At 38.7% G+C, this 15,677-nt stretch overlaps 1 protein-coding gene across 1 annotated transcript; it reads right to left on the reverse strand.

Moving 5' to 3' along the window:
* Window positions 1–4,449: 4,449 nt before the first annotated feature.
* Window positions 4,450–13,830, reverse strand: LOC112574273 (pancreatic lipase-related protein 2-like). Its single transcript, XM_025255224.1, has 10 exons — window positions 13,614–13,830; window positions 11,057–11,246; window positions 10,476–10,611; window positions 10,059–10,290; window positions 9,545–9,664; window positions 9,227–9,355; window positions 8,553–8,786; window positions 8,011–8,125; window positions 7,622–7,795; window positions 4,450–6,757 (listed from the first exon to the last, which is right to left on the reverse strand). Exons 1-10 carry the CDS (start codon window positions 13,684–13,686, stop codon window positions 6,667–6,669), a joined length of 1,494 nt encoding a protein of 497 aa, XP_025111009.1. The 5' UTR covers window positions 13,687–13,830; the 3' UTR covers window positions 4,450–6,666.
* Window positions 13,831–15,677: the final 1,847 nt, after the last annotated feature.

Here is a 15,677-nt window from a genome sequence, read left to right on the forward strand (position 1 = left end):
TGATGTGGAAACTGTTTTTGCTGATCAAGTAGTTATCCATTAGCAACATAAGCAAATATATTCTTGATTCACACTTTTTAATGTACTTTTTCTAGTGTCAGCTTTTTCCTATCAACATGTAAATCAGGTCGGATGTAAATTGACTTCATTTGAAAAAAAATCACGTTAGTTCTGCCAAGGATGTCTGGCCACTTTAAGCTTTGTTGATCAGTCATTTGAGTTAGGCTGCTGACTTTGCCTCAGACCTTCATTGTTACACTACCACTTTGAACTTGCGGTGAACCATTTTGAGCAGTGGATGCACTATGCAATGCATAATTTTTGTGGCTCTTGTTAAAACAAATAGCTTGATGAAGCTGGAGCACAGATATCAGTATGAGGATTATTATTTATTTATTTAGGCCCTTTCGCCCCTCCTGGGGCATAGGCCATCGACTACAGTCTTAACTGAGGATTAGTGGTCTTTAAAAGATTGTCTTTTTAATTTTTTTTTTTTTTTTTTTGGAAGGTGAGACTTCTTGGTTTTTTTAAATGGTGGTATCATAGGGATCTTGTCTTCTTCATCCATGGTGACAGGACTTAGTATACAGTTGCATTAAAGTGGGTTCTTTTTGACAGTCTCTTATAGTGTCTTATTTGCATCCAAGAAATGCACAGTATTTTTGATTTAAAATGCTGTTATCAAGATCTTTCTCTCATTCCAATTTCCATTTTCACTTGCCACCTCTCCAACAACCACTCTAAAACCAGCATTATTACGTGTACCATTCCCATATCCTGTTTGCATTATCTTTGCATGTTATAGCTGTACAGAGAAACATGTACCCACTCTACATGCCAGTTTTTTTCACTAACACTAACAACAGCCCTTTTCTTTGGCATATCTTTCCAGACAACACAGAGTATTCAATTTCTGTTATTTCTAGACACTTAAAGAAAAGTTGTATCAGAGTAGCTAGACTATTTCAGGGGCTAAGGGGTATAAAGCCCGATGCATTGATGACACGAAAGGTGCATGGTATGCTTCTGAGAAAAAGATTGCTTATAAAAAATTCCACTCTTATAGCAATCATCAAAGTTAACCTTTATAGTTGGTGGCAGTCAGCATGCACTGAAGAAGAAAACTGCTTCATTAATTTAACTGAAGGCATGATCATTTTTTTCTAATCAATCAGTTTGCATGACATCGATTTTTTAGCTTGACTTCTAAACCTTTTTTTTTCTAATGATGATTTTTTTTACTTGCTTTTCATCATGTATGGTTTGCTAGGATATGTTTGTTGTTATTTTGAATAACTTTCACTTTTGCTACTATGTTTTCTATTTATTGGTTATTGTTCCTAGCTTTTTGTGCGTGAAATATAACATCAGAACCTTGAAAATTTGTAATTTAAAAAGAATCACAACATTTGAGGGCAAACAACCTCAAGTTAGAGAGGCATTGAGTTGCTAGTTCTAGGTTAGCAGGAGATCCATAATAGATATGAACCTCCTTGTAATGGAATCAGACATCTGAGCATCAAAGCAGTCTGCAGCAATGACATGATCCCCTTTTTTAAATTCTTTTTTTTTATGGTTTTTAAGATTCTGAGCATTTTTGCATGATGGGTTTATTTAGTAGTGTTTTTAGTTGCATCAAAATTAATGTCTTCCATGTTCCAGTCTTTACTCTTGCACCCTGACACAATGCATAGCAAGCTGGCTCTCATATTTTTAAGTTGTACCAGATCTTATGTAACAGACAACAAAATATAGGTTTCAAACTGACTTTGTTAGTCTTTCTTAGTTACTGGAATTCAGTGGCATCGGCATATTAAGAGACCAGAAGTCATCACTGATCTGTAGTTTTTGCCCAGACTCACTTACCTACACTATGTTTGCTGTATTACTGCTTTATGTATAGTTTGATTTGTTTGCATTTCTGAATGTTAAGAGGTGATTGCTATTTCATTTTATTAAGGTTGTGTATGTGTGCATTTTGTGTAAGTGCTTTTGTGTTTGCTTGTGTAATATATCTGAATATTCAGATTCAAGAATATGTGTGAAAGGTCAAATTTCTGGGTTATTAATTTTTTTTAACAAAACCAATTTCATTGCTGGTGGATTTAAAATAATCATTGATTTAACAGCACATTTTAACACTTGGGTCATCACAAAGCAAGTAATTTGGAAGACAAAACAGCAGGCATTTTCAGCACCAGCCTTGACTTCAAAACTGGTGTTGGTGTAGACAGCAGGTTATAGATTTTAAGCTGCATACAGTAAATTCAGTAAATAAGAATTTAGGGAGGAGGTTAAAAGACGGTCACATGTTTTTGACAGAAATTGCCAGCAAAGATGAGGAACCACTGGGACTTTTCTTTTTTTAATTCCTATCGTATGTGAAAGCCTCCATATCCAGTTTCACTGAGATATTAACAACTAGGTCTCCTGTACTGTTGTCTCAAGGCTCTTTGCTAGTCCGTGATCATCTTAAAAAAAATAGTGCTTGTAGATTTGTTGTGGAACCTTCAAATTATTTTGACCACAGCCATTTTAGCATTTTGTTTTTTTTTTTCATTGCTGCCAAACAGATGTAAATCTTGGCAAGATTTGTTGTACATGCATTCAGAAGTGTGATGCACTATAATTTCAAGGGTGGACCTCTGTAATCTTGTAATTTAAATACCTTTAATACTGAAGCAGTAACAGTAGTAAATTGCAGTACCATAGACCCTTTGCAATTTGTTACAGTTCTTGGCACCATGGTTGAAGTGCTAACTTGGTGCATTAGATTGTCAGTATTGTGCAATAACTTGTTTTCTACCCCAACCACTTCTGACTCAATTTTCTGATATGTTTTACTTTTTAAATTTTATTTGTTGAATGCTGTTGTGCTTGGTGTTGTGATGCAGCCAGAAGCTTGAACTGTCCTCACAAACAAACATGACCCAAATAATTACAAAGAAAGCTTCAAGTTAAAAGGTAGTAGGCAGGATTATCAAGGGGATTAACATAGATTTTAGCCAAAAGAAATGATTGGAGTTTCTTCTGTCTAGTCTCATTCACGCTGCTATACTGATCTGCTGCTTTTGATTTTAGAAGTCTTTAACAAAAGAAAAGAATAGAAATGCTTGATTTCTTTGGTTTACATTATGTTCAAATGCTGCTTCTTTCAGGTGGTTCAGAAGGTGATGATGTGGGGGACACAATGATTAATTGGTCTAGGCATTGTCATTTTCTGTTCAGGCTATTTAACCTGCTGTTTATTGTCAAAAGTGTTTTTGTACACAAGGTAGGGGCAGGGAGACAAGTCCTGAGGCTTCCAGCTTTATGCTATTCAGCTTTAAAGTTTATAAATTTTAACAAATGTTTGGCATGCAAACTTTCGCTCAACTATATGCATTTGTTCATAATAATGGTCTCTTAAAAAGAAACTGCTCAATTAATGTTTTATGTATTGGTTGCCAATATTGAAGTACGGCACAGCAAAAGAAATGGTGAGATAAGCAATATAAAGAAAGAATTGGCGTGCAGCAGAGGCAACAGGGATAATCTTGGGCTATGCCACTTTTGTTACACCGATACAGGAAAAGTGGAGCATGCTGAATATGTTGTGCCTTCGCCTGCATTTAACAATGTTAAGTGCTGGCTGCAGTGTCCAACAAGTTAAAGTTGTCAGTAATAATAGGACTTAAAATTGAAAAATGTGCTCTGTATTTCATGCTTATAGAACATTCAAGTATTTCACTTCTGCTTGAGGGTAGAGGGACTTTGATTTAATAATCTTAACTGATTTTTTTTTTTCACTGTTTCTGGCTGCTTTGTTTTGACTTTTTTTTTAATCCCTTGCCCCAGCATCCGGTACACCCCATCTTGTGATACCAGAAAGAGATTATGATAATTGTTAAGTTTAAGTGTCCCCATGACTTTCCAGGCTGCCCAGTGGCGCAACGGTTAGCACCTGTCACCAATACAGTGAGGGTTGGCTGTCCTGGGTTCAGCTTTTGTCTTGGGCACACTGTTCTTGCTCTGCATGTGACATCTGGTTACAGGATTAGCTGCCTTGCCATGATATAACCTTAGTTGCTGGCTTGGAATAAAACACCAATTTTCCACCCTCTCTCCATGACTTTTCCCTTTGTATGACCCTTTGTTTTATGTTCATTTCAAAGACTTGAGAGCATTCAGACATAGGTGCCAACAAAGAAATATATAATTTTAGAGGATGAAGTAAGACTTTGATGTTAGAGAACTCCTGTACTGCTATACCTGTACATTCATGAAAAGTTACCACATTCAGCTAATTTAAACCTCATCAGCTTACAAAAATGTGTGTAAATTCTGATGATCTGTAGCTTTACTTAAAAAATGTGTAAAGGTATTAGGGGTAGAATAAAATCTTTTGAGTCGGAGTAGTCTGGCCGTTATACAGCTTTGATAACTAAGTTGGTTCTAGACATCAGTATCAACAGTGGCGAGCATGTTAGAACATGCTTTTGAAAATCAGCCAATTCAGAACAGCAGTTTGAAACATTTTATTTGAAATAAAACTTGGCTGTCTATTAACTAATATTTATTATTTTCTGATTATCTTTGATGATATGTTGCTTATACGACAGTTACACACACACACAGTTTTCTAAAACATAAGTTACACACTACCTGTTATACTTACTCTCAGTCCATGAACTTGGCTGCTACCTAGACATACCTCAAATTTTTCAATACCTACTAATGCCAAATAAGAGATGAAGGAAAAGGTGTATGACACAAGTTAAAAGTCCTGTAACATATGCTATTTCATACCTTGGTGAGGAAAATGATAAGACACCCACTGTTTTATATGCATTTTGTCAGGGTAACTGTTCTTGGGAATCAGACTTTTGAGGATAATGGCTTGGTTTAGAAAATTAGTTCAAACATATCTCAAGGTACTGTATGTGCTATCATATCAATGTTTACAGTGTTTAATATTTAAGTAAAATTTGATTCAGGTGAATTATTCTGTACAGTTTTATTTTTTACTGCAACATTGAATTAAGTTTCTTAGCTATGAATGACTGGCTTACACGCATGCAGTATCTCATGAAAATTTTATAGGTCCTGTGTTTTGATGCATCCCTAGCGACGTCGTAAATTAACCATTGTGTTTTCTGTCAAAGTGAAAATTATTACACATCTTAACGTTATTAGCATTTGGAAGAGAAATATATAAATCATAACATATAGTGAATTTTTTTCTGTGGGTTTTCTGTATATGTAGCAGGTGTTCAGGCACTAGATTTTTAACTGCATGCACCAGAGAAATACTAAAGAAATCAATGACACACACACACCATACAGAAACAGCTAGCCCCTATCACCAATACCTACTGCTGGTTTGCTGACAGTACAGCTGATAATGCTCCAGTAAGAATAATCATTTTTAATGTTTTCATTATTATTATTATTTGAAAATAGCATTTAGTGTCTTGATCGGGATGAGAGTCATTTTGATTCATTTTTGCTTGTCCTAAATGGCTCTTTAGATAAGGAGGAAAGAATTGTTAGAATTAAACATTAAGTTTGCTAATTACTGGGTGAATCCTGTGTTTTTCTTGTAAGCTATCTGGAAGCAGCTGTCTGCACATCTTGCTGTGAGCCTTGCAGCCAACAACTAGAATTTTGTATGCAAATTTAGCTGTAGGTATGTCTGCCACTAATGTTTCTAAACAAAATATTTAGTGTACAGGTGGTGGCATACTATGCATCCTTGTTGTCCTTATATTTTTAAGACTACAGTTTTTAAAAAAAGCTATTAGTTTCAATTGCTGTCTCTGGCCTTTTTTTTCAAAACTTACATTAGTGCTGTAGACACTGAGGCTATTCCCAGTAACTTATGACATAGTTGAATCTACCGCATAGTTTTCTCTACTGCCTGTGAGCTAGAGGAGGAAGAGAGGTGAAGGATTTGTGTTGATTTTGATGAATGCTTCAAGGGATGTGATCAGAAGCTGGAATGTGGTCATATTCAGCAGCTTAGTACATGGTGATGTGCTGGAAACGATGTGTACGTCTGTATTTTGAATGGTGTAATGATTTCAATCTGTACATTTACAATGTATATTTAATGTAGATGGTCATGCTGTAAATGAATTAAAATTATTAATATATTGCAAACTTTTATAGTTCATATTTTTGCATGCTTGTGTGGGGCATGTATGTAGAAAAAGGACATATATATCTGTAGATATATAAACACTTGCACATGCATGAATGTATGTATATAAACTGAGTGAGAAGAGAGTTTTACATAGAAGGACAAGTGGGTTATTATCATTGATTACAATTGTCACAGTGCAAGAGAATAACATTCGCAAACAGACAATTAAACTTTAAATATAACACATTGCAAGGCAAGGCTGTTTAATACTAATAACTTTAAATGTCTTAGTGCACACATCAAAATAAATTTAAATGCCTCAGTGCACACATAAAAGTGAAAGAATATATGAAGTGTACTTCACATCCAAAGAAGGGGCACGTCGGAGCCAACTCTCAGAACTGCCCATGAGGCAATTGATAAAAAGACAACTAAGCAACAGGCAGCTGATGCAAAGTATTTCTAGGCTGCAGCACCCTTAGTAGCAGTCACAGAACATACCAAGCTTTTGTCTGAAGAGTCTGCGGAGGCAATTAGGGTCATCACGAGTGGCACAAAGTGGTGGTGCTTGGGCCACTCAATTGAAGTGGCACTCTAGGAACTAGCGTCTTCGTTGAAGGACAGAAGTACACCCTGGACATGCAATCAAAGTGGAAATTAAAAATTGCTTCACATGATAAACAAAGGAGCCATTTCTTAATCAAAAATAGACTATGAAAGAACCATAAGCTGGGATAACAGCTTTGTTGGTTGATCTCCATGGTACCAGTTAACATGATGCAGATTCAAATCATGCCTGAAAATTGTGTACTTATGTAAAAGCAATGCCTTTCTTCCACAATAGGAATCTTCTCGTTCAATAATGCTCATGATTTTGTTTCAGCAAATGTTTTAAGCTAGTTCTAACAGCCTTATGTCAGCATCCCTTCTTAAAGGCCTTAAGGCAGGAAAGAATGGTTTTGACCCCTGAAGGGAACTGAAAAGCATATGCCCAACAAGTACCCTGACCTCCCTCTGGGTTGAACCGGTCTTTCTACTAGAGAGTGGAAGTTCAGCCTTTAAGCTTTATTAGGTAAGTTGACAGCCAAGTGGTCCAGAGACTAGCATCCAAATAGAGGTACGCTGGTTTGATACCCATGTTACACAGTAAACTTCTTGAGTCATCCCAGGTGTTGGAAATGGTGTCACAGAGGATTGGGAAAGGTAAGGCAATGAGGGAAAGGAGAGGGGCACCAACCTCATAAAGCTGGCTCTGAGAAAAGTGAGGTCTATAACATTTTACTCCATAAACAACCTTAACCCTTTCAGGACTGTACATAAGTAACTTTCAGTTTTTATTTTTTGCAGCACAGCAACTAAAAATCCGCTGATTATATGTGGTTGTTCTGGTGACAGGACTAGAGAGCATACATTGATTACATGTTGTGTGCCTAGGTATTTAATGCATTCCTGGTCAGCAATGTTGAGATGACAAGGTGAATTTACAAAACTGCTTACGTGTTACGGTTCTGTATTCTCTCTACCATGATGCTCTCAACTTCAATGGACCTTGACGATAGCCAGCCTAAGAAGCCAGTGTTGAGCTGTAAGGTCAGTGTAATGTTCCTGATGTAACCCACATCAATTGGAGCCAGCACCACGTCACCAAGTTCCCCTGCTCTCATTTGTCCACTGTGGCAAGAGGTCAAGCATATTTGTAGGCTAGCAGAATTGTTTAAGTAAACAGACAAAGGGTAAGTGGATATAACAGATTTAAGAAGATTTTTAATCAGACGTGGGACTGGTTAGTGAAGCTGAAATGGAGATAGAGGAAAGTTTCAATTTTCATCCTTTGAACTTTTAAACCATGACAAAAAATGTATATAGAAATAAGATGGTAACCTAACCTGTATATTGTGAGGTCGGGAGTAAGGCCATGCTCACCACCAATGGTTGCATGTAGAGACCCTGTAAGTTGGGATGATCCCTCTCCCACCTGTACCCTCACTAGATAGTGAAAACCTTGGAAAAAGATCATTTTTCAAAATGGGTACTGACGTACTTGTGAAACAGGGGCCTCAATTGACATTTCATGTTCACCCATTAAAATGGCATCTCCTAGCTTTATTCACATCAGACAACAAATCCCTATATTGCACTAACCACTCTTGAAGACAGTTTAGTGGTGGCTTTGAGTTTTGGATGGCCATTCATGTTCAGGTTTGTTTAAATGTCAGAATTTTTTTTTTAAACCAAACCTTTTTTACCTTCTTTTCTTCATTCAATGATATGGAACCCTGACATTTAGACAACACTTTTATATCTAATATACATTTGTGTCCAGATAGATTAAATGTCTTTCATCTGATGCCAAATTTTTATTTGACAAAGCATATTTATCTCATATTTATCATAAGATGATACTAACAAGATCATAACTGACACTCACCACAGTATTGAGGAATGGGATATGTACTGAGATAAAAAGAGCCCTGCTGCTTGTACCGGTTGGCATTGTAACCCATTGATGGACAAGGCCGGTTCCCACATTGTAAGCATTGCCCAGCCTTGAAGTCTTCCTCGCTGGCACAAGGATAGGAAGTGAACGGGCATGGAGAATTGATGGATTCAATGAAAAGCAGGATTGCCCGATCGTGGCTACACGTCATCGAGTACTCGGCATCTGATGCAGAATTTAAGAGTTTAAAAATGAAAAATATGTATCATGATCAAAAGCTTACATTATTATATAATGTACATTATTATATAACACTCTTAATTTGTAGATAAGCTTAGCCTTAGCATAGCTGCTCACAGCATGAACTGGAGTACTAGTGATATATGCTGAATTCTGTAGTATGCAGAATGTAAGTTGCTTTTTTGCAGAGAAATAAGAGTTGCTGACTTAGTATAGCCCTCTTTCTACTTTTCCTTAACTCAAAAAGAAAGCAAAAAAATAGCACATAAAAATTGGAGTAGTTTATCATAAAATGAGATTTTTCCTGTCTCCATATTCTTTCTCATTCCAAGCCGGCTTGTTACTCCTTTTTCTGATTCTGTGTGTGGGTTAGGGGTTGTGCGGGTGAACATAGGACACAGAGAAGTGTGTGTTGAGTGTCTCACTAGTCATGCCCTGTCTGTAAGCATCCTCCAGGAAGTTGTACATAGAATGGTCTTCATGACACCCAGGTTGCTCCTTGCCTCCATTAGGAAAAAAGTCAATGTGGCCCATAGGCTGCATTGTGCCATAACCTGCAAGAAATCCAGATTGCAAGATTTGTATTATCACACCTTATATGCTGATCTCTTGTAACATGAAACTTGAAGACAAGTCATTACATCTTACACTGATCACTCATAAAATATGAAGACAGCTTGTTAACGTTCATGTGTTGTGATATCCATTTATTTCCATATATTTCCATAGAAATGACTTCTGACCTCCATATACAGTGTAAGGAGACCCATCAGTGTGGATGACGTCCACCCACCGAGCATCTGTTGGATCCAGACGCACCTCTGGTGGCATGTCTGTAAAGTTGGGATCTGCTGGATCTAGCCCTAAAACAAAACTCTGTGTAAGTATTTAAATTAATTATCCAGGATTCTCAGTCTGGTTTTCACTGAACAACAACAACATTGTGGATGCCACAGTTGTGTCTTAAATTTAGTGAGTTGCTTTTCTTCTTGTATATTCTTATGTCAACTTGATGCCATAACCCTCTCTTGTAAGAAAAATGTCTTCAGGATATGACAAACAACAGGCAAAGTTACCTCACAGAGATCCAAAATTTGATTTCTGGGATTAATTGAAGGGAGACTGATTGTTCTTGTGTCAAACATTTTTTCTGTGCTCTGTTCAATGGGGTGGAATTAAGTGAGGATATCTGTGAATTTTTATTTAATAAAGGTAATTTTCAAATCAGCAACATTAGATATTACACCATTTCCTCACCAGAAATCCTGCCCAGACTCCCAGCCAGGAGTCGGCCAGCCTGTCCAGCAGCATGAGAACCCAGGCTGTGCCCAATGACATGAAAATTCCGAGGTGAGGTACCTTTCTCTACCACAAGCTTAGAGATCAGATGCTTGACCTCAGCTCCAACAACTCGGACATTGGCTGCAGCTTGTGTATAAGGGAACCCCGCCCCAGCACCCCAATCAACTGCTATGACATTGACATCCTCCTGCAAAAATATGACACAAGTCAGATGTCCAAAAGTGCACAAAATCATCATACCAGTCACTTTTATTGAAATGTAGACTAGGTTCAAAAGACTGGAACAAGGGTCAGCAATCATATATTCTCAGTGCAAAGGAAAATATTATTAACAAAACAGTAAATATAAATTTCAGAATCATGAATCATTACTTGTGCAAGCAGTTCATGTGTCATTTCTATAATCCAGGGACTCCGGTAGTTTTGCAAGAATCCATGAATCAAAACTTTAGTAGGCTGGCTGGGATTCATATTTGAGCCTCCAACACTTCTCATGCTATCTAGTGTACTGAAACAAAAACAAACTCCATGTTAACTAGAGTTGCATCTAAGAAACTGAAAAAGTTCCAGTGTTATCAGAGCTTACAAGCTGCTAGAAAGTTCTTGAATTTTGTTCTCAAAACATGTGCAACGTAGTTACATTCCATTTACAAGAGTCAAACTTTCAAACATAGACAGTATGCTTAGGTCTAAATGATAGTGATTCAGTTATCCCTCTAGATCTACTAAATATAAGCTCCCAGCCCCACCTTACCCTCTTTTTGGCCATAGCTATGATGACCTAATAATGTCATGCCCAACACCAGGTGTGCTTTAGCAAAATACATTTCGATACCATAATGACAGAAAAGTTTTATCAAGCTGTCAGCAACTATATGACTTTGCTTTTATTTTCCAGTTCTGTCGACACCCATACATAGTTTAAAAAAGTACTGGAAGGTTCTTTTAAATACCTGAGAGATTGAGGGTTGTAAGGATTGCGTCTCGTGAAGAGGTGGAATGAAGTGTTGATGAATTCTGGTAACTGGGGTAGCTCAAGGGTGTTGTTAAATGGGTAATCCCTTGTGAAACAGCCCAGCGGCCCATAACTAACACCATGGCAAAGCTCTGTGGTCTGGATTACTGTAGGCACACCAATAGCCCCTGGTAAAGAGGAGAAAACTGAACTGTAATTACAATCGTTGTGTACCGAACCGCATCATTCTGTCTTTAAATTTAATTATACATGAGCATAATGTATACTATACTTACTCATAAACGCTCGCAATAAATGGTATATTACTTAATTACTTCATTTACTTAGTTTATTTTTAAAGGGCGAGGGCTAAAGGGGAAAAAAAGCATTTTCTTGTTTATTCTCGTTAATAAAGAATAATGTCATTGTATATTATATATAACCAGCAAGCGAACCCGATGTTTGATATGGGGACGGGCTGTCAACGGTATAAGTGCCCCGTGCTGTCAAAATGCCACCAACCATTTGCAGAGAAGGGGGATATATAAATGTTGTGGCGGTGCCCACCAGTGCTTGGGGCTGGGGTCGGGGGTTTTCTCCATCTACTCCGGTTTCTTCCCACCTCCCTCTCCCTGCACAGTGCGAAATCGCTGCAAGGTGGAAGCACTTTCCTGCTAAACCAACCAACAACCATGCAGTGCATCTCTCTCTTTGACTTTCTTGCTACCCACCTCCTGGAATTACAATTACAAATTACTTATTTCCATCTGAAGCTAACCCGTAACTGATAATAAAAATGTACTCCGGAGCAACATACTTCAACCCAAAACAGCCTGTAAGATCTTCCCAACGTTAGAGGAATATTTTCAGCAAATTTGGTCAGGATCACACAAATGGTGGGCGGCCTCTTAATTGTTCACTTTCTGATCGGCAAGAAGAGATCGTTTGAACTCGCTGCATGCTCCACCGATGATCGACGATAGTCGATCGACATGCAGAGAAAACAGTTTTCTTACAGGGGCCATATTCACGAAGTGAGGATATCGTTTCCCAGAGAGAGAGAGAGAAAAAAAAGGAAATCAAGTAAACACTACCCGAGGGAATGTTTGACACTGCCTGTCATCTACCGTCCTACGGATCAGTCAACATCTGTGGAGTTCAGACACCGCTTATAGTGGCGGAAATATGACGTACGCTTGCTCGATCTTGATTTACCCGGGGAACAGCGACTTACCCCCGACTGGCCTCTGCCCGTTCTCTCACTAGCAATCAGTAGTGTACCGTTATATTAATCACGGATGTAGTATTTGTAAATATTTGTAAACTATTTTCTGCGATCGGTACAGGCGATAAGAAATGAGAGTTGCTCGATTATAATTATGTCTACGCAGTTGCTCGTATTTTCCTGCAATGAGAGACAGCTGAAACGAGAGTGACTAAAAATTATTCCTCAAAAAAGTGTGTTTTACTGTCTATAGATCAGGGGTGGGCAATTAATTTTCCCAAGGGGCCACATGAGAAATTGGAATGGTTTTAGAGGGCCGGACTAATATAGTTTTACCTAATTTTAGTTTTACCCAATACTGTATATATAGTATATATACTGGCGGGCGGGCCGGTCAGAGACAGGAGGCGGGCCGGATCCGGCCCGCGGGCCGGCCTTTGCCCAGGTCTGCTATAGATCGTTCATAGCACAGGTAACATCGGCTTTGTATCAATGTATGCGCGCTTTAATTCCAGGGATATTGCAGATGACTGCATGTACGTGTGCTCATGCGTCTGTGTGTGTGTGTAAGAGAAAGATCGAGCGTTCCCCCAAACGTGCGATCGAGCCTTCGAGTCCAAGACATCTCAAGAAAGAAAGAAAAGGTCGTGCAGCGTAAACCTTATAAGTAACCAAAGTCACCTGGTCTGCATAACAGATTAGAACCGTGTGTTTGTCGACCAAGACAAGAAAACAACTGTAGTAGAATCACAATTAATTGTCCAAGTGGGTTGTCTCGTGCCCCCCGGCCAGTCTTCGGGGACTGACAGGTGACTTCAATGTCTAAAGTATTTACACTACACAAGGACCTTTGCACTTCCTAAAGCAATGTACTACGTCATTGAAAACAAATCTTTTTGAGTATTTGATTCATGTGTTTTGATCGCTTGCGAGAACTTTTACAATTAGCAGCCACTGATAATGCTGTGCGTCTGGACATCACTTTCCTTTTCAGTTTTGTGGTTGAAAGCTCGTTATAGCATGACGCAGTTCCATATTAACCGAGAGCTCAACTATGCAAATTATGGTCAAGTAACATCTAAAGGCAAAGCCACCTCGAAAAATCTAGAGATTTGAGTCGGATTTTAGTTGCATAGGGTAGGGACCTTTATTTGGCATGGAACTGTTATTAAAGTAAATTATTTCATTTGGGATAGGTGCTTGTAACTATGTTTCCCATTTATAGTTATTCACCAGACTATTAATTGTTAATAAAAATTTTGATTAAAGAAATCGAGCAATTCTTTTTTGAATGTTTGAAATTGACAAAATGCCTTTTTCATGCACTAACCTGCGCAAAGACTTAGGAGAAGCGGAGCGTAGAAACAGGCAGCCATCGTGCAGTTCTTCTTGTGGTGCACCATTCTGCTGTGACCTCTGACCTCGCGTTTTTTGCCCCCTTTACCAGCCAATTCCCGACCAGCTCAGATTTTTCTACTCAAAACATGCCCGTCATACATGTTTCCAGCTGCACACTACGTGAACCCCCGACTCCATCTGCTCTGAAGCCTTATCGCCTATCCCACTCCCCCAACCCCCCTTTCCTTCCTCTTGATGCCTCCTTTTCATGCATTCGTTTCTCTTCCCCCACCCTACTCCCACTGCCCGCTCGACTCCACAGCCGAATTTGATTATGCCCGTAGAAACTGATCAGGACGGCAGAGAGATGGCAAAAGATAAAAGCCATAAATCCACTCTATGCTGCAGATAAAATTCAAGAAAATAATTTGTTTGAAAGCGTATGGATGCTAAGGGCAACAGAGACGGGGTGTGATGCCAATCTTTTTATCTCAAGAAAATACTTTAAGAGGGTTGTGTATTTCGTTCTAAATATGAAAGTATGCATTATGATATCTTGTTTTTAAGTTTTTGCTTTGATAAACACGCGCGTTGGGGGATGGGGGCAATGGAGAGTGCGGCTGTCTGGGACTTGGAAATTTTGCCAAACCACTGACTGAAGACCAAAATTATGGGTCTTCTTCCCCTGGTATGTCTAGATGTGGCACTTCCTTCTCCATGCATGTCACGTTTCTCCATTAGGTCTTTCAGGCACGTATTGCTTCTGGACCATCATCTCGTTTTATCCCACCTTCTTACAGTTGCTGCTTTCCAGTCGCGGCCTCGTGGTGATAATGAAGAACGTGTACCTTCTGAGAGTCCGTCGTCTGTTCAGTCCTCACAAAGACCGCGATTTTCCCCCCACAGAGTGGCGCTTGCGTTCCCACGAACTAAAACTAGTTCACCAGCACTTCACGTGTGATAGCCTCACTTTGACTTGCAGTCTGGCACACTAACGGTCAGATTCTCGTTCCCTTTAAAATTCTTACTTGTATCTTTACTCACATTTGTGTAACATTTAATGTTTTTAATTTATAAAACAGGCTCTCTCTCATGCACACACAATATATCTAAGAATCAGTCCTTGAAATGGCCGAAGGTAAAATAAATGTGTCCGTGGGTTTAAAGGGCAGCCAGAAGACTAGTATAGCTAGACAATATTAATCCCCTGCTACGGAAGAGTACTGGATAAAGTGGCTCTAGACTGCCAAATGTGACTTGTCTGAGGAAACGGTTTATGCCTGTAAAAATCGTGAATACTTGTGATAACTCTCCCCACCCCCAACCCCCATCTCGATCTGTCACTCGAAGTGGAACGATGGGATGCTTAATGATATAGTAGGAAAACTATATATATATATTTGCCACCGAGTGCGACTAAATTTTAAAGGGACGCTCGAATCCTACAAACATTTTAATGTGAAGAAAAGGAGGTAAACGCTGGTGTAATCTAGTCTGGGCATGACCGTCAAAATCCACGTGGCGTAAGGATGCGATCCCTCAGACATCTCAGACTTATCAGTTCATTCATACCTCTTTTAGTCAAGGGAGTTAGATGGTGGTTACAATGAGATGATGATCTGAGGATGATTAGTGACGATACAATAGGTCATAACCAATCTTAATTAAACTCGATCACTGGCTGAAGATTTTTGGACCGCAACAGGACCGTGCGTTGATCGAATTAACGTTTCCCTTTCTGTTATATTATCTTCCCTTTTCTGTAGCCTTTATCCGTAACTGCGTAAAGGTCCTCAGACCACACACAATGTCATTCACATTGACTTTAGGTGACACGATCCTTCAAACAATTCTTTCTTCTTTTTCTGCATGTCGAATATATTTTCATAAACATAAAATGTTGTTAACGGACTGTACCTAAACATGCTTTCACCCTTTTAACCCATTTTTTTTTTCTAATAGCGTAAGGTCAATGTACAGATGGAAGGAAGGCGAAAATACACGAAAGGGACCCACCCAATTCAAGATGATGAGGTCACAATCACAAAGTGCAATA

This window comes from Pomacea canaliculata, linkage group LG10 (genome assembly GCF_003073045.1).
Source record: "Pomacea canaliculata isolate SZHN2017 linkage group LG10, ASM307304v1, whole genome shotgun sequence".
In the NCBI taxonomy this organism is placed as follows: Eukaryota; Metazoa; Mollusca; class Gastropoda; order Architaenioglossa; family Ampullariidae; genus Pomacea; species Pomacea canaliculata.